Source organism: Ischnura elegans, chromosome 6 (assembly GCF_921293095.1).
Source record: "Ischnura elegans chromosome 6, ioIscEleg1.1, whole genome shotgun sequence".
Lineage (NCBI taxonomy): Eukaryota > Metazoa > Arthropoda > Insecta > Odonata > Coenagrionidae > Ischnura > Ischnura elegans.
In genome coordinates, this window is record NC_060251.1 from 92,781,673 (window position 1) to 92,809,207 (window position 27,535).

Genomic DNA, 27,535 nt, shown 5'->3' on the forward strand with positions numbered 1-27,535 from the left:
GCCTATCGCTGTAATCTCCGAAGGCGTCTCATGGAATCGTGTATCAATATCACGTGGCCCACGGCCGAAGTATCATTTTTCTTTTTTTCGCTCGTCATACTGAATCTTGCTGAATCTGTTGACAGTTTGAAGTGACGTTGTCCCTCATAGAATCCTTATGCTAATCCACTAGATAGGCTATCGATTCTATAACCCAGCGCTAATATTTTGCTAGGAATGGTCGACTGCTAATCTTCCAATATGAAAATAGCAATTCGACTCGACCTAGAATTGCATGACGCGTAGTGCATGTTAGTTGAAGTAAATTGTAATCCTCTGGTGCATGTTGGTGACGTTTCACACTCTGCCAAACACCTTTGTAGGTGGCTCGCAGGGTTATATGTAGATGTTGACTCAGACTAAAAGATCTCAGAGCATTAGCGCCGAATGCTTTATCCTCCTCTGTGGAGATTTTGTGATTTCAGCGGACGAGATTGTAAATTTCGCCAGATGCTACAGGGTACATGAAGTTGCTAGTCAGCTTGAGCTTATAATAGGCATGATAACCTCAGTACTCTATAGAAATCCTTAGGCTAAGCTGACGACTTCGTATTCTTTCATGTTCAGTCGAATTCAAAAGTATTGCAACGAATTTAGCGTCCTCACCAACGGGACTGCATAGAGGAGGCCCAATTCCATCCCATGGAAGGCTGATTTCTGTCGTTACTTCGGATGCATTTTAATCAGCTTTCAAAAACGTCCGCGGCGCGGTGTTGAGAGCAATGCTATCCACATTTTTAAAATATTTTGCAATATGCTTATTGCAAATGCGAGATATAGCATTGAATAGTTATTCATTTTATAAATCACATCATCAGGTTTATAAATTTTGGTTAATTCCCCTAATTATAATTTATTTCCCCGTGTTAATCGGATCAATTTGCCCGTCAGCTACGCGAGTGGTGACTTCTGTAAACACATTTAAATGCGCGGTCGTTGACAACACATTTGGAATCCGACTTGAGGATCCTCTTTTGTAATATTTTGTGGACCCCACTTTCGCCGCAGTTCGGAGATAGGGTTACGGTATTCTCTATAGTATGGATAGGAGAGAAATTTGTACAACATTCCCATCTCATCAATATTTTTTGATGCTATATCATTTAAGAGAAATGTGTACGGTATATGTGCTATGTGTAATACCACATGAATTGTGCAGCTCATGCTAGATAACAAATCCACCTCCAGAACTTCAGTTTACTTTCTCTAGCGAATTGCCCGATCCGTACAAATATGTTTTCTTACAAATAACGCTGTAGTTTTTTGGCGAAAGATAACGAACGTAATATATATAAAAGGTCTAACACCCGACGTGTCCTAACACCCCTCGCCACACGCCCATAGAGGCGGTGTGCCGGGTACATCTACATAATACCCTGCGAGCCACCTGTAAGGTGTTTGGCAGGGGGTGATCAATCACCACCACGCAGCATGCAAGAGGATTCCCACATGCACACCGCATGGTCCAAAAACGTTACGCTTACCAGGAAATTATACTACCACATTCATGCGAAGGCAAAAATTGCCAACTACTCATTAAAGTATTCTGCCAATTAAGCCAGAGCACACAAAGCATGCTTTTAGAAGTAATAGGAAAATTCAGAAACATACATTAAGGAATACATAATTTAGTAGGCTTCACTACAAGTCATCTAATGTATTTTAAAGTTCTAACTCTACCGTTATATTCTCTTATAGGTCGTGGGAAAAACGATATGCTGAATCTATCTGTTTTATAGTCTATCTCTCTTATTTTATTTACTTGATCTGATCTACCGTAGTATATTAATGCTCGTAAGATATGGCCAACTTCGTCGGAAAATACACTGCTCTATAATTTATGTAATAGGTTTATCATATAATAAAATAAAATTACTTTGTTCTATTCCACACTTTATTTTAAATAGCACGACCCGGGTTTCAGCATTTAATGCTACCAGATGATAGCATTAGATGCTGAAACCTGGGTAGTGCTATTTAAAATAAAGTAATTTTATTTTATTCTACGATGAAGCAATTCCACAAAGTAACGCTTAAGACCTTGTCTTATATAGTAATAGGTTTAGTTTATTTTTGCAGTTTACGGTATGACAGAGATTCCCATCCAAGTTTATCTAAGAGGTCAGTAAAATGTAGATGTGCGTGTAGTATGTAGATGGATGTAGATGTACATGAGTCATCACATAGACCTGGAAGTCGTATTTCATGAATTTCCTCTGCTTGTCCCAGAGCAAGGGCGACGTGGATCTCCCGTAGGTCGTTTCCGTTTTGTCGCTGTGTGCGTGTGTGAGTGACGCCATATGCGTCGGCAGAAGGTCTCAAACCGCATCATCGCGTAGAGGTGAGGAGTCGATCGGTCACCCGCCATCGACCAGTCCATCTCCACCCTCATTTCATACGTCTCTATCACTCTCTCCTTCCCTTTCATGCGCTGCGTGATGCTCTCTCTTTTTTTCATTTTCCATGCGGTCTGCCCTCCTTATTAAGCTCTCGGGAGACAAGAGACCGGAGACTCGGACGACTTAAAGTAGTCGCTTAGGTCTTTGGGAGAAGCCATTCCTTTAAGTGGGCGAATCACTGCCTTTCAACCGATCGTAGTTTGTCTCTTTTGATACTGCCGTTTTCGTCTGCGGAAACTCTCAGGGTGTAGAGAGTAGATTTTTGTTAACTTTTGCCTCTATCAAAAATTTAAATATTTTAAACTTGATAAAATTTTCACATTTGAGGCACAAAAATGTTAACATATGTGTACATCATATACCCTGATGATCGTAAAGTAATGTTCTAAGTTTTGAATGAATAATATCATCATTATTTGTCAACAATCTGAAGATTTGTTTTGGGCATCTCTCCATTCAATCTTCCCATCAGCTTATATTTTCACGTCAACGTATTTCTTCTCTTTCACATTCTTCACCTGTTCCCTATATTTTATTCGAGATATTCTTTTTTCGTTCTTTACATCCAATTTTGCCTCGACAATTGTCTTTATCTGGCCATAATGTCTCAAAGTATGGCCAATTAGGTTGTTCCTTCACCAAGGTTTTCATGAGGCACCTCTTCTCTCCAACTCTTCTTAGGACTTATTCATTACTTACTCGCTCGATCCGTTTGATTTTCATTATTCTTCTGTGGAACCACCTTTGGAATCCAGTTCAGGAATTCAGGCCGCATCAAAAGTCTTATGTTCATTGTAAAAAATCGGTGTTCGTTTAATCTCATTGAAAATGTTTTTATGTTTCTTGCTCGCAGTACTATCTTTTGGAATAATCATGCATAACCGGTTTCTATCAGCTGTCGCTTTTTAAATAAACGTCTAGTCCGAAAAATTTTTTAATATGACTATAAGTTATTAAAATTGCAAGCAATAAAAGTTGAATTAAAAATTAAATATATTAATTCATATGTAGCCTTAAGGTGAGAAGCGTAAAAAATATTTAGTAAAAAATTGCTACCTTCACTTAGGGTAAATTTTCTTTTTTTGTGGAATATATAGTAAATAATTTACCAAAATATATCACGTAATAGTAATAAGGCTTTTCGGGTTTTCGTCCGGGTTATGTGGTTCATTTGTTTTCCTATATGTCGAGCTCCGACAACACCCTCGGTGTCGAAGATGCTGATGATGGTGCCTCAGCATATCCAAATCGTATAAATATATCTACTCCGATTTCATCGGATTTGCTGTCAATTTGGCACCAGTTTACATCACCATCAGATTTCCTGATGAGATACTAAGTTCCGTTTCGGTTATAGAGGCATGGAACATTGCAGTTTCATTTTTATATATATATATATCTTAGTGCGCAGTAGATGCGACTGTGTTTGCCTGTAAGCTAGATTTATCTAATCATGGTTTCCAATGTTTACGCCACTCTCTACGCCATCGCAGTAGTGATAATATTTCTCTGTGATCATGTTTTATTTCACTCTCCACATCCTGATTTGATTTTCCTAAAAGTTTTTTTTTTCTTCCTAATCTCTCTAAAAGTAAATTCAGTCATATTACTTACTGCTTTATGCTCAACACTCGCTTTTTCTTTTCTAAGAAAGAGCAGTGATGAGCGAGACTAATTAATTTTCGCAGCAACCTTCTTCCCCATTTTATTACCAGCCTCTTAATCTGCTAACGTTTTCGTGAAATATTTAAAAACCTGCTGCGTAAGCGGCGGTTAAATTCTCATTAAGTAATTACCGTGTGAAAAATTCCCCTGCATCACCATTCCAATTACGGACCTTTGGATATGGAGCTAGATAATGTGGTAGTCTAAGCAGTGGCTCTCTAGGCCTGTTTTCACGGTACATTAACACGTACGGGTTAATGTCTAAATGTATGAACGCGAGAATGAACGCCAAAATGCACCGTGTAACCACCCAAATTGTGCGAATGCATGCACAGAAAATAGAACCTGTTCTATTGGTGATAGTCTTCCGGGTTTACACCGCGTTGATCCATGTTTTGCGGACGACAGTTTCGGGCGCAAAACATGAATCAACGCGGTGTAAACCCGGAAAACTATCACCAATCAACTCACCGCGGAAGCCTCCGTAATAATTTAGAACCTGTTCTAACTTGGTTCATGTGTTCGTACATGTTCCGTTCCGGTCCACAAAAAATCATTCATGCAAACAGACATTAACTCGTACGTGTTACTTTATCGTGTAAACAGGCCTTCTTACATGTGCCCCTGATCCAATTCCATGTCTTGAATCCAGAAATATGTTTTTACACTGTTTGCATAATTTTTCTCTTCTTCTTCCTAGTCCCAATGCTAGTACATTTGTTTACGAAGAGACTTATCTTTTGCTTAAAGGCCTACTTTGCTAATTGTATTCTTCCCTTGACCTCAGAGAAGAGGCAAGGAAGTATTATAGTCCTAAGGTCTCCAAATGCCGGCAGCCTTGTCCGGTGCTGGAAAACCGGGTCTAACTCCTCCCTCGGCATTTGAGAGCATGCAATTTCATCGCGGCGGGGGCGTTGGAGAGCGAAAAGCCCTTCGTGCGCATGTCAGGTACGGGGAGAGGCTTCCTCATTGGCCTCGCGTGATCTCCTGCGACTCATATCCTTGGATTTCGCCCCCCCCCCCCCCCCCCCAATCCACCACCTTCTTTTTTTTCCTTCTGAAGCATCTCCCGTGCCGATATTTCGCTTTTCCATTGTCGTGCGCGGGGAACTGCATATTTTTTGACCTAGTCTCTCCGTGCGCCATAAAATCCCCTCTCATTGCCTAGCTTAATCTGGACGAGGATTTATCTCGACTGCCGCAGCGATAACTGTCCGATGAACATGCAAATATTACGGTTATTGTCTTGTAAGCAGATAATCGCCGATTCCGAGATTTGAAAAGCTTCTTCCGGGGAGATTATTCCGGTTCTTTTGACACTATGGGATAGCCTCGGCTACATTAGATATTCTTATGAAGATGATTCAGCTATCATTATGAGGATCGCTTATTGCTTCTGGTGCAGTCTAGTTCGCCACTAATCTGCTCAAGCTAGCTAACATTTATAAAAACCATAACATCCTGAAGGATTTTTGATAAACTTGCAATTAAACACTTATTCCTGGCGATAACATTTCAAATCGGCGAAAAAAATAGCTATGGTCATTCTTTCGAGCTGAAAACTTCGTCAGAAGTATGCCACGTGTGTATTTTAGGTATTTTTGTTGGGTCTAGGGTTCTTTTTTAATTGCAGATGTCCTTTTGCTTTCATAGATATACGATAAATAAATAATTGAGTAGCCAGTGGAATCGGTTTCTGTGCCGATGAAAACATTTATAGCAATTAAACCATTTTCTACTCTAAACGTCGAGAATTATTTGCTCGTGGATTGGAGATAACAGGGCACAGTGAATTACAATGAAAAAAAAAACTTACTAGGTACCTACACCTGAAATTGAAAATTACTTCCTTTCGCCAATATTGGAATATGTTTGCCCTTCTTGTAGTAATAGGTAATTAAAACCCTCATATATAATCCTGCATTGGGTGAAACAGTTCTAAAACTCGATCTTTGTGATATTCTTTAGCTCTTTCGGCGATTTCTTTCAAAGTTATCAAAGATTGTAAAGCGATGGGACTTTAAGGTTCTCGGAAATAGGAAAAAGTCACACTGAGCCATATCTGGCAAATATGGAGGCTAAGACATCATTACAGTATCGTTTTTGGCCAAAAATTCACGTACAACAAAGAAATGTGTGCCGAAAATTGCCGAGCTCTTAAAAACACGTCTAACCTTACCGGCTGCCGCAGGTAAAGTAAACGATGAATACAGCTGAATATTTTATCGTACTTAAGGGGCATGTATACCAACATAATAATAATAATTTTTCCATCGGACTCTCGAAACTTGCGAGAAATTTCAAAATTTATTCCCCGTTATTTTCTGAGTACACATACCGTTCTGGGAATTGAAGAGGGAAGTTCTATTCAAATGAAGCGGAGTGATTCGTAAAATGCTCCTTGTATAAATAGTGGTAGAATGCCTAGAATAATGAAAATCAACTCACTTGACTATGGTCCCGGAGAGCATCATCAAATATGATTCTTCAAAACTATCTTCCGGCCTGAATAGTTTCATGGGGGCGGTGGCACGAATTCAAAAGATTTATTGAGAAGTAATTATCATCTCATAGGATTTAAGGGCATAGATACAAACATATTTAACAATCAGCCTCACCATACTCGCGAGAAATTTGAGAGTTTAGTCCCCCATTATTTTCTCTGTAGTTCCTTTTTTCCTCATAGTCTTCGGTAGACGTTGAATGATATAATAAATTATACCTAAAATAACTGTATAACATCGTTCCAACCTCTTGAATACTCTGGCGTTGGTCTCAAAGAGGAAAAAAACCATCTGATTGCCAACTTGGTCGTTCACGTCTCTTCATGTCGTGCATTTTCAGAGTTGTTGCCCTCGAATAAGTTTGTGTGGGCTGCCAATGCGGTCACTGGTATCCTCGTTGGATTGTGCACAGGTTCGAAGCAACAACGAGAAGAGTTTATATGTAGATGGTAGTCTCGTATTATTTTAGTATGTTTGGTTTTATAATCATTAATACATCCTTTAAATTTTAATGGTCGTTCAGTAAGGGAGGGAGGGATTGGCTAGGAATAGGATGTATAGATAATCCTGTGACGTAGGTATACCTATAGGTTCTTTTCCTTGCTATTTTCCATTTAGATGATAATCACTTCTAAATAAATCTTTTGAATTCGTATCACTGCCCCATGAATGTATACAGGTGAAAAGAAAGTTCTAAGGAATCATATTTTTTCTGATCTCAGGAACCATAGCCAGGTGAGTTGATGTTTCGAATTCTAGGTATTCTACCGGTTTGGTTAGGTACTCTAAGATAATTTTACGAGTCACTCTGCCGGTGCACGGACACTGATTATTTACTCATAAACACAGCATTATAGGAAAGACAGGGTGGACTACATTGAATCAGGCAGAACGGGCATATAATAAAGCAATAAAATGAAATATATCTACGACTTAGAAGCATAAAATTATCCTAGTAACGATAAAATAATTCTAACTATCGATTTTTTACTTCTAGAATTAATAATAATTTTTTAACGGAAAAATATCTGAAGATATGTATTGAAATAAGTCGGGAACAATTTCAATAGCAAAAACGCAGCATCTAAGTTAAGCATCTGTTAAAATTTTAATTAAGCCCCATCGGTTTTTCAACCCATAATTTGCTTTAAAACGTGCACCCCACTCAATAGCTGTCTCGTACAATCGCATTACTACTTATAACCTTCTTCCCACCTCAGATTGACAGATTCTCGCAGATATTGAACGAGACGAGATACTACAAAATGTCATGGAATCGACCCCATCTAAAATCATCTGAAACGCTCGGAAACATTGTCGAAACACTAAATTTTCTATTTATTACAGTGTTACCAATTGCCTCTATGTGTCTACTTTTTGGGGGCAGTTGGGGGTCAAAAAATCGATTGTAATGAGGACTTTGAACATCGCGGAGATGTTTGCTAATCGTACGAAAGTCAATGTGGTAGTCATTAGTCCACACCTTGTAACAGTCAGAAAGCCTGGAAGCCAAGAAATGTTTGATATTCCTGGGATACAATTTATGTAGGTTAGATACCATCGAAAAGAATTGTAAGAACTGGCAGAGTGCCATAAAAGGCCGAGAGAAAGCGATTAGAGTGTGTAGAAATGATTAGTGACAGAGGGCCCTGGTTTAAATTGGATAGGGGAATCCAATTGGGATGTGAAACCAGTCGTTGTATTTCGAAAAATATTCCATGTTAACCTACTTTAACCAGTAGATCACTTTAATAGTAATAATCAATGGTCAATATTTGGATAGTTGTGAGCATCTTTGTTTCGAGGTTTTCCCGCGATTTTTTATTACAGGTTCTCCTGCGTTGCAGCTGGCTTCATTAGGTGTCAGCGATGACCAATTTTAATTTTAACCGGGTATACATATGGCCGTTGGCGTTATTTTCCGTCGTTTTTTTCATACTTAGAATTCGGTAGTGATAATTTCCCCCGATTTTTGTTGTTTACAGATTCTCTTGCGATGCAGCTGGCTTCATTAGGTGTCAGCGATGACCGATGATGATTTTTAACCGGCTATACATATGGTCGATGCCATTATTTTCCGTTATTTTTTATACTTGTAATTCGGTAGTGATAATAACCGTACTTTCCCATTCCTTAAATACTCGTCTAGTAGCAAAATGATCTACAGCAAAATCTGTGGAATATTTTTATCATAGAATATCCTTTTATTTCTGTAGCAGCAGCAGAGCTTGGTTTCGCTGATAGTGGCTCTCGTCGCCCTGATAACGGCATGAGGCTCCCTCCTTCCATCCCGATCCTATCCTATCCTTGGAAGCGTCATCGGGCTCTCGTAACGGCGGCGCTTCCTATATTTTTTTCCTTCCTCCGTCCTTCTCCTCCCGAGATGTGCGGGTGAAAATTCTCAGACTTACAGACCCGGCCCTCAGAAGTGAAACCACCCGAGCCCGCCCTGTGTAGTCGTTTCCGCCACTTACAAAATAGTCAAAATATAAATGATAACTTCCGGCGTCACTCTGTGAAACCTCTCCATGTTGGAAATAAAGGAATAAAACTTACATGTGTAGGCACTCCTGTGTGGCTATTTAAATTAGTGAACCTTTCAAAGTTTTATTATTTTATTTCCAAAATAAATAAAGGCAACAAAAAAAAACAGTCAAGTCTATTCACAAATGTTGATACCTATTCTGCCGATAATTACTCAACTCAGGATGTGTGTTGGAGCTGGAGAATTTTATTCTTTGCTTACCGCAATCAACAATTTATATCTGAATATTTTATGAAATTATTTGTGGTGGTAAGGGAGGAATGGAATAGGATGTATAGAAATGATGAGCGGCGGTAGGCCCTGGTTTGAATTTTAGAGGGAAATCTTATTGGGATGGGAAAGTTAATAGAATCACAGGTTGCTTAGTTATAATTATCCATAGAATTTTCTCTGCCGAAAGACCGGATTTATCAATGCTAATGTTGAGTTCTGAAACTCCTCTATTTTCTCCTAATTCTGTTTTTCCGCTACACATTCAGGATTACAATTGAAGTCTGATTTATGATACTGGTCGGTCTTTCTCTATTGTATAACAGGACGTATCTCTTCCAATATTGAGCTCTGAGGTTCGGCATCTGATTTAACTTATTTTTTCCATTAGGCGCTCCGCGCTTCTGATCTGGAAGAACAATGGCGATTTCGAGAGGTGAGCCTGTTTACTTATTCAAGCGATGATCTTGAACAGGATCCGAGGCTAGTTCGTACGGATCCGATGGCTTCCCTGTTGACCCACTTGCCTTCATTCGGATGGAACGACTTCGGAAAAAAGAGTGCCTATCGAGCGTTTTTTGTTTTTCTTCCGCACAAAAGGATTGAGAACGTCATTGTGTCCCGCATGGCAAGCATTGACCCGAACGGTATGTCCATTGCGTCTATTAAAACCCATGTGGGACAGTATCCACATTTCCAACTTCAATTTAAATCCATTTAAGTCAGTATTCACGTTTCAGCTATGCTATCGTCTCTGGGAAGTGGTGTTGTCAAAGAAATTGATCGGATGCAAAATAACTCCTTCAGAATGAAAATGGTTTGTGATCTAATCTTAATAAAGAGCTGGAACATATTCGGTCGAGGTAAAATGGGGGACTTCTAATTAAAATTAATGAAAGAAAATTTCATCTAATTATGGATTTAAAATAGGTTTTGAAGAGCGATCTAAATTAAACTTCAATCGAGAATGGCAGAGGTTGCCATTAAAATTATGTTTAAAGTCAGTAATCTTTTACCGAAATTCTCACCGGGTTAAAAACTCCATTTCTGCCGACGTTTCGAACTCCAACTAGGGGCTCTTCCTCAGGGACGTTGGATGTTAATTTATTTGGTTGCTGTGTCACATTGTTACAATAAATTTGGTGTATCAAGCTATAGTAAATTTACTAAAAATCACGATGTCAGTTCCTTTGTCGCACCTATTTTCTGTTTGCTCTTCCATCGAAACGTCGATAAAACTGAATTTTTTAGCCCTGTGGGAGTCAACAGAAAAGTTAACCCACATAACACGCCGGGAAACTATCGAATCTTTTCTTTAAAATCATTGTGTTGGCTTTTGCGATGTGATGAACATTCTGCGGATAGGTTTACGAGGTATGCACCATATGTGTCCATCTTTGTAGTCTACTTATTCTTATCTTGAAATAATATGAGTGAAATATTTCCCCAAGACCATATGGATATTAAGGGGGGCAGGGGAGCACGTGCCCCCCCCCCCCTCCCGACGCTTAAAAAATTGACAAGATTTTTAATACGGTTATCATTGCGTTCGTTTTATTTTGTGTATTATACGGAGCCTTTTTAGCGATTTTAGAGGATTATCCTTTGAGGAAGAATAATCCAACGATCAAATCGCTAGATTCTTTCTTCGACAGCAAAAGTAGTTCTTATTTCAATGAAATCCCTTGTTGATATTTCTTACATATTTTTTTTTTCTTCCCGCAGATGAGAAGGAGAGGCGTCGCCAGGAGTCCCACGCGGCGCTTCGCAATGCTTGCGCCCAGGGGGAGCCGCCGTCGGTCATCCGGGGGATGGTGCAGGCCCTCGGGGAGGAGGCCGAGCTCATCGTCAACATGGCCCCTAACGGAAGCAACACACTGCTCTTCACGTAAGTTCATAGTCCCTAAATGAGTGAACACAGTACTCGAGGTGGTTGCGCTCTAAGGGGGCGTCCATTTGTTACGTGAGATGAATTTTGCGATATTTTGACCCCTCCTTCCCCCTTCGTGATATGTCGTGAGATTTGCCTCGACCCCCTTCCTCTAATTTCACATAAGATCGTTTAAAATGCGTATTTTCAGTGTAAATGCGTTAATCTACGCTCCATTGCGTTGGATTTATTTAAAAAACAATTGGTATATTGAAATGAAAATACACAACCTTGGTAACTTTTCACTGGAAATCATTTATTGGTACGATGCGTTTCGACGCTGAGGCGTCATTCTCAAGTACAGTACTTGGATGTACATGCGTCATTCTCAAGTACAGTACAGCTCTCAAATACAATGGATTTTCACAAAGTTATAGCCGAATCGATTGATTTCAATTGGTATAGTTCTTATTTTTACTTAAGATTGGTTTAGACTATTGTTTAGAATTACTTATTAAGTACTCAATTGAACCCAGTTTTCTCGCAGTTTTAGACTGTTTCTTGCGGAAAAAAATTCGTGATACTTGTCTGGACCCCCCGTCACCCACGTGAGATTGGATGAGAATCGGCTTGACCCCTCCCCTACCCTCTTAGCGCCTCACGTAATTAGTGGATGTCCCCTAACAAAAAGCTCAAGTCAACGTCGAAAACCCCTCACCTTCTTAATTTTTTCTGCGGCCTTTTTCTAAACTTGCTTCGTCTCTTTGTCCGTTTCATCGAAGGAATATTTAGTTGGTTATTAACTCACTTCCCATTGTCGGATCGGCTTGAAATTTTGCTCACTTTCTCGCTTCTGATGACAGTAGAATATTCAATATTATTATAATCAGACATTTGAAATTTCGTTCCATTGTACTCCAATTAATTTACTAAATATCCATAGGAAAAAATTGTGTTAAATTTTCTCCATAGATGACGTTAGTTTCTTCTAAAATTTTTGACCACGAATATTACAATAGAGGATCCTCAAATCGGCCTCATATTGTGTTGTCGCCGATCGTGCATTTAAATGGGTTTAAAAAAGTCGCCACTCACGTCGCTGACGGACAAATTGATCTGAGTTTCTCGGGGAAATAAGGTATAATTAGGGGTGTCTACCGAAATTTACATTGATGATGATTTTATTTATCAAATTCTTAACTCTTCGATGCTATTCCTCGCAATTTCAAACGTTACAATGAAAAATATTGGTAAAAAGTGGATCGCATTGCACTTATCACCGTGCCGCGGACTTTTTTGTAAATCGCATTAAATGCAACCGAATAGGCAACAGATATCAGCCTTGTATGGGGTGGAATTGGGTCTCCTGTTTGCAGTCCCCTTGGTTTTGGCACTGAAAGCTGGCGGAGGAAACGAGTTCAAGCCCAGTCCATTCCAATATTTTATTTTTCAATTTTGAACCTTTTTATACCTCGCAGTCACTTATTAGTGAAAATAATACAAAATACGATTGTTTTGATATCCAATACTTTCAGATTCATTTTCAAATAAGTAAGCAAGAAACAAAAATCGATTACATGTTTCACCGCCTAGAAGTAGAAAATGAAATAAAAAATATAAAAAAAACACACTTTTTCCAAAAATAGTAAAAAATTCTCTTTATTTTCCGAGTGATGTAAAACTTTTTTTTTTACTTCTTAATGAATTTTTGGGTGTTTTTGGAATAAAATGTGTTTTTTTATATTTTTAGCATTATTTTTATTCTCTTTTTCATTTTGGTCTGAAATATGCAGTATTAATCGATTATTCTATTTAGGTCATTTGGCATCAATAAAGCTATTTTTGTTTCTCTTAATTCACTTAATTTGGGGAGATAAAAATGGACGAAACTATGAAAAGATTGGGCGGGGTATAATTTGAATGGAGATCTGGGTCGAACCAACGTAAGACTATATTTTTGTGGAAAATAGCTTTCAAAATTCACTGAAATTATCCTGTTTTGATGAATGTGAAAGAGGAGAAACATTTCTACGAAAATATTTGGAAAATTCGCCCCAAGTGAATTTTGGGTGGATGTCTGGCTATCAGGCCAATTTCAGTATTAATGGCCGATGAGGATCGGAAAGAAATATCTATTTAGGCTTAAGATGCTTATTTTTGTCAAATTTGGATGGTTTTTAGGTTCTTTTCTCCAATTTTAGAATGATTTACCGTATTAATCCATGCCAATTGAAATATGAAAAAAAATCTTCATGGTAAAACGAAGCTGAAACAATGTACTGTTCCACAAATATTCCACATGTTGTGTAGTAGTTTGAACGCTAAGCTTTTGAAACTAGTAGAAAATGAAATTAAATTATTTCGCAATACCTTATATCCCTCCAGTGTTGCGATAATAATTCACAAAATAGTGAAATCGAACGATTTGGCCAAAATTTACAGTGCTGCTATCGCTCTGAAAAGTTTTTTTGTCGGCGTATCACGTGGTCTTGGTTCGAAAAATGACATTTCTGAATAATTAATTTTTTGACCCCCAGAAAGTTGAGGCATAGAGGCAGTTTACAACAATTCGCTAGGTAGATAATTTAGTATAATTTTTGGTTTTTTCCCGGCGAACAATTGCAGTGAAGTTTTCTCGGGTTTCACACCGGGTCAGGTCCTCCATTTCTCCTTCCAACGTTTCGATGAACAACTCGCCCATCGTCTTCATTTGGAATTGGTATTGGATTCCTGAATCCCTGAAGACGATGGGCGAGTTGTTCATCGAAACGTTGGAAGGAGAAATGGAGGACGTGACCCGGTGTGAAACCCGAGAAAACCTCACTGCAGAAAATTTAGTGTTTCGACAACCTTTACTTGGGTTTCAAACGATTTTAGAGGATGTCGATTCTGTGACTTATTGTTGCATCTCGTCTCCTTCACCCCAAAAATCGTGTGAATTAACCAGTCAGTAATTGGTCGGAAAAGTGGGTTTTATAGTACTTTCGGTGCTTAATGCCTTTTTCGCTGTGGACGAAGAACTCCGTCTACTCTGCGGACGCATTGCATCATGGGATTAAAATCTTTGCCGTTTTCCCCCGCGGAGTATATATTCGCCGAGTATGGTTTCAGGAAGTTGGCGCGAAGGCTTTTGCGGTGTGCAGATTGCGAAGACTGCATTGTTGGGTTTCCATTTTCCTCGATTGTCACGTGTGTGTGTAGGTAAACTACTGATGGTTGACGGCTAACGCCGCGAAAACCCGGCAGTGCAGCCTTCAAATGGTTTCCGGAGTTTTATTTTGGTTTCAAGGTACTAGTAATACTTATTGAACCTGCACCTTGATTTATTTTGTTTTTCCATCCAAATATCGAAAGTCATTGCGCTATTTTCTGAGTCTAAATTTTCAAATTAATATGATACATATTTCTTCTTTGAGACATTAGACGTGAAAATTTCTTTGTGAAGGAGCTGAGAGATATTTATTTTCAGTTAATCTTTTTGGTGATCCTTGCGGCTTAAGTCACGTATGTCGCTATAAATGCAATGGAATTTATCGATACAGAAAATAATCTGTCTCAGTATTTGATTTTCAAGTTTATCAATTTATTTTATCAATTCTTCCTTTGATCGCATAATTTTCTGTTTTGATTTTAAAATAAGGGCCATAAACACTTCATTTCACGGTACCATTGCGGTGTCCTGTAGCATTTTTGTGCCTATATGTGATGCGTTGACGTAGTACCTATGCTGCTTCAATCGTAATGTACAAATGATGTCTCCAAAGATAAGATCCAAACCCGATTCAAAAGTTCATGATTATCTGTAAAGTAAGGACGAGTTCAACTCTAGGCTGTGTTACTAATGGAAAGAATTTATTAATTTTTATTGCATAACTGTTTGTTTTATTTCTTATCGATTATAAGTCTTAAGTCAATCCTAAAATTTTCCCTTATCTTATTAATTAAGAGTTGGACGGAAAAATAACCCAAATATTACATTGATCGATACAACTCGAGTTAAATTGGATTGTTAATATTGAAACTGAATAGGTTTAAATTGGCCAAATGTCTTACGTTTTTGTGTATTTTTTTAAGACAAAACATATGATTACAGAATTCAGACATTGAATGATAGTTTTCACTTCACTTTCACCTCAAAATTTTGGACCTGATAATATTAAACTGTATAATATTTGATCGTTGTATCTCGTGTAGATTTCTTTTCCTAATTTTATTTTTTTTAATTCTCGGATCCATTACCTCCGTGCATAACCTTGATTCGAGCCGAAACTAATTCGATCAAATCATAAATAACGATTCTTAAAACTTACAATTACCATCTTACGTCTGAACTGCATTCAAACAGTTTTGAGCTGGGATCTATTTTATTTTACCCTACCTCTTTATGCGTTGAAAGGCTGTTTAATCTAGCTTCAGATGTTTAATAGTACCCATATCGCAAACCTATTGCAAATTCAACGACACCTTAGTTTTTCTATCTGATTAAAAATTTCCCTCTCAGCCTGTTATTGGCTGCATTTCCCTCGGTATGCATTCATCAGCCACACTTCCAGCTGATTTATTTGCTAATAGTGTAAAGTAGGATAGGAAAAATATAGATTTGAAATAATATGTATTTGTAATAATGGAAATACGAAGTATCCCTTGTAGGATATCCCCTGAGCCTTGCGTGCCGTGTAGAAAGTAGGGATTACCAATTGATCTCCCCCTGGTAAGGATCACCAATTGTTCCCTCCTGAAAAGGATTACCTCTTGTCCCTTCCGGAGAGGAAGTTCGTGTCATGAAGGTATGAAGAAGTTTGCGTCTTGAGTGAGCTGGTAATTAGAGAGGGTTGGAAGTACTAATACCATCTCGTTTTTCACGTAGGCGTGCCTGCACGCGTGGATTTACTCAGGTTCCCCTCAACTTAAAGATTAAGTAGGTTCCACCGAGAGAGGCCCCGAAAATGTCGAAGTGCAGTCTTTTCGAATCTTCTAACCGTCGTTCAAAACACTGGAAGTTTAGCGGTGTTTGAGGAATTATGCTTCCGAAAGTCGAAGTATAAAAACCACTTGAGTTAATTGCAAATTTTTATCTATCAACTTATCGTTGGACGGAAAAATAACCCAAATGCTACATCTAGTTAGATTGAATTGCTACTATTGAAACTGAATATGGTTTGGATTTTTAAAAATTAATGGTTCTTTTCTTATAATAATAGTTTTCTAAATTAATAGCATCAGGAAAAATTGAATTCATTGACTATTTTTTTCGGTTATGACTTTTTCATTGGTGGTACGATAATTAAGCCTACTTTTTTTTTCTTTTCGTCCAGTTTTGTCTTTATACATAGAAATAACAATAAATTTTTCTCTATATTAATAATGCTGAATGCAAAAAAAATTTTGCCATACGGCATGCAAAAAATGTACATAAATTTAATCAAGTTCTTTATTTGGTGTCCAAATTTTGTCTGCATATGGGATATTAATGTTTTTTTTGCTACAAAACTGATGTGTTATGCTCCCGTGTACCAGTGATGAAAATAAAACTTGAAATATTTTTTGAGCTAATTTCAAACCTCGCTGTAGCTTAAAATGCACTGTTAAAGTACTGAATTAAAATTGAAATGGTAATTCAATCGCCTCAAGCAGCAGCATAATGTTAATTGGACGGTTGCAAAAAAAAGAAGACAAAATGTTTTCAGGGAATTGGTATGAGCGTATATTTCTTCCACTTTAAATGCTTAATAGCGGCACTAAATTGAATGAAATTGCCACAACTTGGCTTTTACATCACTATAATTATTTTAGACTACATGTAAAGGGAAGTCTACATCAATATCTGGCCTGAAGTGACAGATTTGCATAATGTCATCCTTGGTGGTAGACTACTTTCAACTTTCCCGTGGAATGCGTGGTGGCATAATGTAATCTGTAAAGTTAAGCATGTGACTGTTCGAGAGAGGACCCACATTTTGTCCCAAGAGTCATATACTTATCACACTCTGATAAAACCTTATCAGTTGTTTTTTTTTATTTTTATAAAATATTTTATTTAATTAAAGTTACCTTAATTTTCGTACGCCGTATGGCACAATTTTTCTTTTGTATTACATGAATCTAATCGCAGTATGTATCTCCATTTTAAAAATTCGTATTGCTGGAATTGAATATTTGTTTTGAATGTGACTTTTTTCGACAAATCATAGCATATTTGCATAATATGTTTTCAGGATGAAATAGCATCAGAAAAAATGGAATTAATTTACTTACATTGTCCAGGGACGCAGCTAAGAATTAAGGGTAGGGGGGGATTTTAGGCGCTTAATACTTAGGAGTATTGGGGTGTTGCATGCCCGCCAGGGTAAGCGGGAGATGCGGCCCGCCCGCCCCCCGGGCCTTCCTCCCGGAAAATTTTAAAATAAATGGTTCAAAATGGCGAGATTTATGGCTTTCTGAGGGATATTTGATTAATCCTAACACTATTCTATAATTAATACTAATTCAATTAAGCAAAATGGATTAAACTTAAAATTTTCTGTGAGCTCTGGGGGGGGGGGGTTTATCCCATAACCTCCCCCCCCCCTCGCTGCGCCACTGATGTTGTCTATGATTACATTTTTATAGTGGCGATTTTCTAATATTAAGCCTACTTTGTTCTTTTACCTCCAATTTTGTCGTCATATATGGAAAACACCATAAATTTCTCTCTATTTTATTATTGTGTGGAGGATGACTTCATACAATACCTACTTCTATGCTTTTTACTAGGTATCATCAGAAAAAGCATCTCTCCTTCAAAATAACCAGACCACTGAATAAAGCCTCCCACTCCTGTACATATTTAGGTTTTTGGTGTGTTTAGCATTAATTTTTCCCTTTTTTATTCTCCAGGGCATGTGAGGCTGGACAGAAGGAGACGGTTAAGGTTTTGCTGGCCAATGAAGCTGATGGAAGGATTCACCCTGTTACCAAATACTCACCCCTGTACATAGCATGTTATTATGGCCGAAAAGACATTGTTGAACTCTTGTTAAAGGTAATACCAAGCTTCATTCTCTAGTGACATTTTAAATGATGCTTATACATTTATCTCATTAGGTTTCTTGATCTATTCTTTTATAAAGGTGCAAAGGCATCCATAAGCATGCAGTAGTAGAGTGGTTCTTATTTTTGATGTTTTCGAATTTCTCAAGTTTTGAAATTTTGGTATTTTTGGGTGTTTTTCGGACATAACTGAAGATAATGTCACTCTCGGATTATTCTGTCACTTTTTTGTCTTCTACAACGACTCGTTAGGCATTTGCAGAGTATCGCCTCAAATTTATTTCATCTCTGCTCTTTGGTTCCCGAGATATCGCACCAAGAGTGAGCGCGCGCCACCTCAGTCAGACAATTTGGGTGGCACGCGGGTTGCATACGCTCAAGTTGCATTGTAGTAGCGTTTAATTTCTAAAATTTGAAGTACCAAAATGCATAGAAACGCATGTTATCCGCCCATTTTTCAAAATATAACCCCCCTCTGAAAATTCCATTTTTTTACTTGTTTTAAAAGTTAGAATTAGGAATCATGTTTTACCAATTATTTTAAAAAAAACAAAGAAAATTTGACATAACCCAATTTTCCCCGAGAGGTGCCTAAGTGCCATTCGGGCCAAAATTATGCACTGTCATGCGGAGAACTAGAATGACAACTAACTGGCATGATCTCGGTAAAATTATCATTGTGGCAAGTCCCGTTATTCTTAAATTTCTGAAAAGCTGTCGTAATTATTTGGCAAAATGTATTTCTGTGTTGTTTATCCCTGTAGACACTTAGTACAATTTGTGAAAGCCATAACCTTACTTGCGATGCCTGTGGGCCAGCTATTATTATTGGGTTTTTAAATTTGGTTTTCATGAGACAGATGGGAAAATGCTTAATATTTATTTAAGATTTATTAATTTGTATGCGTTCTCATATAAATACTTCAAGATTCTCAGTATACTGCATTTCTCCAGATTAAAAGGGGAAATGATTTTGGGTCCTCATGTCCGGGTGGACTTTATACTTATGCAGTTTAAGTTCAGGAAATTTCTCAAAAGATTGTAAAAATGGCAGATTTCAGCAGGCCAGCCGTTACGATCCATGGAAACATCAGCTTAGCGTGCCTAAGCCATGGGGAAAGTAAGAAAATATGTATTGTGAAAAAGGTAAAATTGGCGCACAATACAAGCATATATTAAAAGATAGTGCTGATAGTGGGAAGGCAAATGAGAGTGGGCTAGGTTGTATTGTGTCGTGTCTTGCAATAGTATCTGAATGACGTTTTTTCAACAATGGGAAAATTTTCAACTGTGTAGGCACAAGAAAAGGCCCACTTGCATTTTGCACTTTAAAGGATGCAGCTTACATTTGGATAAATATGGCATAACTTTCTCAAAATTCTAGATTATTAATTGAATTATTAATGGCATAAGATGAGATAAATAGGTTGTTTCAGTGATTCATTGACGCCATTAATGATCCTTCCTATGCTTGTGCATTCTGTAATCAGTTATGAAACCATCAAGTTAGAATATTTAGAGTGATTGGACATAATTTTTTTTTCTTATTCTTCTAGATAGTAATATCTCTCTCAACGTATTTTTTCTAATTTTCTACAGAAATTTCCTGAGCTGGTACAGCAACAAACCGTGGAAAGGTGGCTTCCAATCCATGCATGCTGTATTAATGGTCATGGCGCTGTGGCTGAGCAGCTCCTTCGATATCCGTATCCTCCGCAAATCATGCAGAAATTTTAGTAAGTGCATCTCTCAATATTCCAGATCAAAATTTTATTAGGATTGGTGTGAATAGAACTCACCCCAGACTAAAGCTGTGGCATATGAGTTATCCAGAGTAGAATTTCCTTTCCTTTGGCTTCGTGGCACAGTGAAGATTTTTTTATCGTGTCCTTAGTTCTAACTAGGATTTGAATCAAGGGCCTTTCCTTCAGTAGCCATTAGTATTTTTCAATCCCCCAGCAGGCCTTAATGGGATAGATTTACCTAACGATGCATTAATAAGGATTAAAAACATAACCATATTTTATGCAAATTATTAAAAAATCATTATCACTTAATTGGCATAAATAATTTTTTGCTGCTCAGAATGTATAATTTATTCTTGAAATTATTATTAACTTTATTTTGGTATAAATATACATTTACGCAGTGTGAAAGCAAAGCTTTATTTGATGCCTAATTTGCTTTCTAGCCAAAAATATTTGCAAAAGAGAATTATGGAATCATGTACTACACTATAATAATGTACTGACTGCATTACACATAATTATACCATTTTATTTCATTTGTTTCTGTGATTGTTGCCATTTTGATGTTGATGCCATAGGGCATTTTCAATGGCACATGCTTCCCTGTATAAATAGCTGATTTGCTTTGGCTAACCTTCCTACTCTATTCATAGCCTGTTTTAGCCTCTCAAACATTCCCCCTCCCCCTTCCCATGCACCCCTTCCCTCTGCTCCTCCTTTCCCTATCTTCCTGTGTCGCCTCATTCTGAAACTGTTCTCTTTGTGCTTCAGTGATCCCTCTGGCCAGTGGGAGTATGAACTTCCCTTCGACATCAACCACAAGGACGTTACTGGCCAAACTGTCCTCTACCAAGCTTGCTATTTAGGAAACAAGAAATTGGTTGATCTGCTGCTCAAATATAAAGTGAAGGCTTATCGAATCAAGGTTAGTATTCCTCTAATACAGCATGTAGACTTGAGATATATGCACCTAATTAGGTAAACATTGAAGAAAGATGTCTCGGTGGTTGTGTAACTTTTTGCACAATTGACCGGGAATGGGGAGATGTATGCATTAGAAACCCATTCAAATTAAATGATTTTTTGTGGCCAAATTTCATTCTATCATGGTATTTTTTCCTTTGTTGTTATTGGTGATTTCATATTTATTCCTGGAGTTAAATGAATGTATTGTTGCATCACTTGGTCGGATGACTGCATGATTAATTATGCAAAATAGCCAGGTATTGTCCTCAATTATTATCCTTAGGTATATGAGGTAGATATAAATTATTATTCATGAAAGTTCCATTTAACCTGTATAGGGTCCTGGAGTGAGGCCAATTTCATGTTGCAGTACTTTTAAAGATGCCAACTGCTTATTTCTTGAATTATATTTTCATTAATTTGGTAAAAAATATCTTAGTTCTTCATTTCAAATGGCTTTAGATAATTGTACTTTGGCACTTTGAAAATAGGAGTGACGGTTGAGGTACCCAGATATATAAGACACATTGTATTGCTTTGGTGTGGCTGAATTGCTGCCAATGATCGAGGAATCTAACTTGAACTGTAATTTGGGACACAGCAACGCTCTTATGGGAGGGGAGCTTGCTCTTAAAAAATTTGTGCAAACCAGCAATGTGAGGAATTGGCTCTACTGCTCAGTTACTTAGAGTTGCAACTTACACTGAACCTATTTTTAAAACCAAATATGTATTTTGATCTCACCATATTGTTTTCTATCATTGTTTAAGGACTAAATGTGCCATTTAGCTTAAATTTCATTTTGATCAATACATATTTGAAACCAGGCCAGGTGCTTTTTTTATAATGTTGCTATTACTGAAGTACTGATGTTTGACTAAAGTAATAAGTTAAATATTAGGAGAATGTGAGATATTTTGAAGGGTTAAATGTTAGCAGTGCATAAATAGGATCTATCTACTGATCAAAACTTCTCTTATTTTCAATTTTAAGGGGATAATGGTTCTATTCATTACATAGCAGCTCTTTTAGTTGCAATTATTTTTTTTCCCCAATCTAACAATTAAATCGAAACTTGAAGCTTGTACATGTACGTAGTGAAAGGGCTCCATATTATCAATAACAGATGCTTTGTTACTTCCACTATATGTTTAAGAAATGTATATTTTTACTGGTTTTGGCTGTTACTCCATTATCAAGTATAGAAAATATATTTTTAATTTTTTTTAAATATGGAAAATACATATATTTTTTTATTTAAAAAAATATATTATACTTTCTGTACTTGATAATAGTGTAACAGCCGAAACCAGTCAAAAATAGAAATTTTAGAAATAAATATTGTGGAAGTGACAAAGTGCCTGCTATTCACTAATCTAACAAATTCTCCTTTATTTCATGGGCAAACCCATTTATTTCCTGATTAAATTTTATTAAAATATCTTTTTAACTTTCTCAAATTAAAAGAAGCATTTTCATTTTCAAATAGACTGAGGAAAAGGAGACGACCCCAGTGACTGAGGACGCGGAGGAAGCCAGGACAGAGAACGGCTTAGATGCCGTGAGTCCAACTCGCCGAAGGATCTCAGATGGAATCCAGTCCATTATGTCCAAGCTGAACTTGTCTAGTGGTGTTGTGGTCGATCCTTGGGACGGTTCCGAAGTCAGTTGGCGCGCCGGGGGGCGTCGAGGATCCAACGCGAAAGAGCGCATGATAAGCCCGCTTCACGTGAACGTCCATTGTAACAATGGTGCTGAGACGGCCCTTCACGCGGCAGTTCGCGGTGGTCACCATTTGATTGTTAGTGCTCTCTTGACTGTGGGTAATGCTGACCCCAACCTCCCTATTCGTGCTGATCCTGGCTTGCAGTCATCTGGTGGAATGGATGATGCTGAGGATGACAACTCTCAATCTTCGTCAAGATCAAGATCCGGCACCACGTCTGGTCAGGGATCGGCCTCTGCTTCCAGAGATGGAGTGTCAACAGCGTTGACGGAAGCTTGCTCCAATAGGTGGGTAGCTATATATCAAGGAGGCGTCAATTTCACTTTTTTTCGATTCTGAATCCAATTCCGATTCTGTTCGAATTGATTCCCAATTCTCGATTCTGATTCCATTGATTCTTATTCATACTAACAGATGGGATATTGATTTTGTCTGTGGCATTGCTGTCATTTAAGAAGTGAATGGAATAAAATAAATATAAAAATTAAGTGGCCCAAAAAATATATTTAAAGCGAAATATATGTATGTAAATAGCAAATTATTATTATAGTAATATATTTCAGCTTTGATAAACTAATAAGCAATTTTAACTGTTTCAAATATACTTATATTGTTAACCTAATAATTTACAGTGCAAAATGGCTCAGGTGTAGTGACTTAACTAGGAATATGCTTTGGGGAGGCCTGGGGTGGCAGCCCCCCGAGGCAACTTTTCCAGGAAAATTTTTGAAAAATGACAAGCCTGGAAATACATTTTACATCATTTTGGCACTAAAGATTTAACTTTAAGGGGATGCAGTTACATATTTCATGTCAAAACTAGATAATAGTTTTGAATATTTATTTCCTTTGAGGTTTTGGGGGATCTATCCCCTCATCTGCCCCCCATAGATACACCACTGCTCACTGCTCAGGTGTGTGGCGGACCTTATGCCCCAAGCTTAAAGTCTATTTTCAAAATATTTATGTTCGTGGAATCGAATGAAATCAGAATCGACTTTATGCGATGGATTCCGATTCCGTGCCTGAGAATCGACACATCCCTACTAAATATTTATTGGAATATATAACTACTAGGGATGGGTCATCAAATCTGTCAAACTCCCCAAAATACATTGAATCCCCAAAATTCGAGGATTCAAAGGTTTGAATGTCGATTCAATGAGTTTCAAACCAGAATATGAAGGTACCTTTGTTACAATTATAATGTGAATGAATTGAAGATTAATGCCACCAATCGTTCTTTCTGTAGCTAAAATCTAGGAGCGCAATCTATTGTGTTGGTGCTGTTTGTGCGAATGGCTAAGAAAAAAGTTTTCAGAATGCCACCAAAGCTAAATATTTTCAAGATAATAGGCAATGTCTGTTTTTTGCTCAGCTTCTCAAGTGGGGTTGAACACTTATGAATTATATTTTTTCTTGAAAGTAATTATGAAATTAATTCCCCTTTTCATCTTCACAAACAGGGACATACCTATGGTTGAGCTGCTCCTTCGCCATTCTGCGAGGGACGACCGATGTCAAGCCCTGCGGGTTGCTCTCGCCAACGGCGACGAGGGCTTGGTTGCACTCCTCCTGGCGACGAAAGCTCACCGCGATCCAGAGTACAGAGTGAATCCAGAGAATGGTGCAAACAGTGGTGCTCGTGATTCAAAGAGTGGTTCGGGGGGACGGTCGAGTGGGATTTCTTTCTCCACCCTCACAGCTCTCGGCATTCAATCAAACGGCAGCGGAAGTGGCCAGTCTCCTCCCTCTCAAACTCCTGTGATGATAAACTGGCATAGCCAACGTGATCTCACTCGCTTGCGGACCCAGTGGTTGGCAGATGCCGCGTTTAGCCTCAACCCCAGTCTCAGGGCATCCCGTCCTCAGTTGGGGCCACCGGGGAAGATAAATTCCTTGCGTTACTTACCGGCGTTGAACACCATTACGAGATTGGATGTGTCCGACAACTCACTTAGATCTCTTCCACTCATCATTTTCTCATTGCACAGTTTAAGGTAAGGGATGAGTGCTAGTTTTTAAACACATTTTAATCTCTGGAATTACAGCTCTCGCAAAAGATCGTGTCACGGCACAGTGGGCAATCCTAGGGTTTGGGTCATAGAATTCTTGAAGTGCCTCTGAACAGGAGAGGGAGGTTGTTTTGCACGAAGTGTTAACACGTTGTGTAAGGATGGCAAGAATTCTCGTCATTTTTTGCCAAGTGTTCCGGACGGATGACGTAGATAGACGTTCCCCTCCGTCCTTTCTCTTCCACCACTACCTACTCTCCCTTTCACACAGGACTGTGCAAGATTCTTTTGCGAGAGCTATACTGTACACTACGTTACGTATCACAATGCACAATGTTAGGATTAGTACCTATGCAGCTGCATTCCAATTCTTCCTATCGCTGATCCTTTTACTGACAGATACTGATCAAATATATGGCTGCATATAAGGCTCATTTGCTCAGTCACTTAAAATCAAAAATCTTTCACTCAATATCTGAATTTCTCAATGATCCCCGATCTGTGTTATTTGCTAGCATTCCTTTTTATGCATTTATATGACAGCATCCTTTATTTTATTTTTATTTTTGTCATCATTCTTTAATTATGTAATTTGATGTGCCTTATACCTAGTGTAACATCTTTAACAGCTTGACCTCTAAGTATTAGTGTTATTTTTATTTACAGTGGAACCTCGTTAAAGCGAGTACGGGCTATAGCGAAACCCCCGCTATTACGAGAGATAGCCGATGCACCGTCAATTGATCCTATTACAAGCATGTTAAAAAATTTCGTTTTTACGAGGCCCTTTTGGTGTTGGCTCTCGCCATAGCGAGGGTTTCACCGCCGGAAAAACTTACACCAAGACTCCTTAATCTCTGTAATTACTAGCGAGCTGTTAGAAATGAAGTTAATGGAGTGCTCAGTCTCAAATTTATGTGGTAAACTGTCGTTCGATAAATAAGTAGTTAATTTTGGTGAAAATATTGTGGCATTAGCATTCGCGAATGCTTGATCTTCTTTTGTTCCTCGGGCAGCAGAAAGCAGTCGTCAGCATACCCGCACGTCCATGAGTTGCATGAATAGAAAGCATTTGATGGAACACACCATGGCCAAAAAAACACCAAACACGTCTAAGCGAGTAAATAAAAATAAAGGAGTAATATGAGGTATATTGGCCATTATTTGCACCACCTCCGGTAAAGCGACAATTCGCTATAGCGAGTGTTTATTGGTGCACCGTGGGGTGTCGTTTTATCGAGGTTCCACTGTATATTACATTCCTGCCAAAGAATTCAGTGTGTCATTGGATGCTGGCTTTCTCTTATTATGTGATCATTGTTTGTTAATATTGGTATATTTTAGGTACCTGAATGTGGCACAAAACAAAATAGAGAAGCTTCCTTGTAGGCAGCACCCTCGCATTGGTGAAGAGGATGGGCTCAGCAAAGCAGGATTAACTGTGGATGAGGGGGAAACACATTCCATGTACACTGCTCCGGTTCTCGAAGAAATACTTCTACAGGTGAGAATGTGACAAAGATGGAGATGTATTGGTGTTTTTATTTTTATGTTGTTATTTCCTGTACCACCAAAAACATCACAATTGGCCTTTTGTATCAGGGTTTTTGATTTAACTATCAAATGTACACGAACATCCATGCCCTGGATAGGGGCAACCTATCGAGGTGGACTCCAACCCCCAACCTCTTATGTGGCAGGCAGGACTTTACTGCTGCCACAGAGGGCAGTGGCATAGCCAGGGGGAAGGTCTGGGGGGTCTGGACCACCCTCCCCCCCGAAATATAAAAACACAATTATTTTCCTCCGTAAAAGAAAACAAAATACTGAAAAATCATGAATTTACAAAATATTTCTTTAACAAATGAAGTTTTTTCGATAGTGAAAAGTGTTAAAATTAGTTTAAAACCCATTACTTAGTATATACCCTGTTTTCCAAAAGTTTCCCCCCCTGGTTTTGGACCCCCCAAACCACAGTCCTGGCTACACCACTGACAGAGGGCAGTCGGTGTTGAATTGATTTTAACTCTTATACTTCCTGAAGATTTAATATTGAGTCATATTCATCCGCTATGTATTATTTTCCTTGGGGAAAATAGTCCTTGATGTACAGTGCAACAGAAATGTGCCAGAAGTACAAATACAACTTGCTGCAGTTCATTAAAAATTATTTAGTGTGTGAGAATTCTACTCTCTAATCAGCTCTCATTGATTCTCATGGAGGATGAGAAATTTTTGGAATCAGCTGGGTAATAATATTTTTACTTAAATAGTTATACCTATGTTAATAATAATCTTTCCTACTACCTAATTTCACCTCATTTACTGAAGTCTCATGGAAGTTATGAAATAGGGCAAAATCTCATCCTCCTGCCATGTTTTTTGAATGAATTTTCCCATGACCCAATTTCTTAAATAGCAGCTGCTTCATAAAGGAGAGAATGGTTTCTGTACTGAGTAAAATTTTCAGAAAAACATGGGTAATATTGGGGGGTTTTGTAGATACTTTCCTCTTAGTAACCTCTGAGTTTCTCCTTAAAATAGCCTGGCAATTTTTGCATGGAATTGGACAGTTTGGTATGGCACTTGAAGGATTAAGATAACCAAGAAATAATCTCTCAACACGTTCAGCCATGCTGATGCAAATGCACGTCTGGGCTGCATTACTAAATCCCCTCTCTTAACACGTTGCGTACCGGGGTATTAAAATTCCTAGGAGCGCCGATTTGGAAATATGTGCCTATTAGGGCGTAATGCATTTGGTTTAAATATGGTTGAAAAGCTAATGTTTAGAATATAACTTTACCCAATCAAACGTT

At 38.1% G+C, this 27,535-nt stretch overlaps 1 protein-coding gene across 1 annotated transcript in view; it reads left to right on the top strand.

Annotated features, from left to right (window-relative positions):
• Positions 1-27,535, top strand: part of LOC124161188 (leucine-rich repeat serine/threonine-protein kinase 1) — a 348,442-nt gene that overhangs the window by 278,142 nt on the left and 42,765 nt on the right. Inside the window, exons 5-11 of the mRNA XM_046537425.1 lie at positions 11,088-11,250; positions 18,109-18,253; positions 19,861-19,997; positions 20,781-20,934; positions 22,465-22,988; positions 24,168-24,701; positions 26,061-26,220. Of these exons, the coding sequence (XP_046393381.1) occupies positions 11,088-11,250; positions 18,109-18,253; positions 19,861-19,997; positions 20,781-20,934; positions 22,465-22,988; positions 24,168-24,701; positions 26,061-26,220 (1,817 nt within the window). The remainder of the gene's footprint in view (positions 1-11,087; positions 11,251-18,108; positions 18,254-19,860; positions 19,998-20,780; positions 20,935-22,464; positions 22,989-24,167; positions 24,702-26,060; positions 26,221-27,535) is intronic.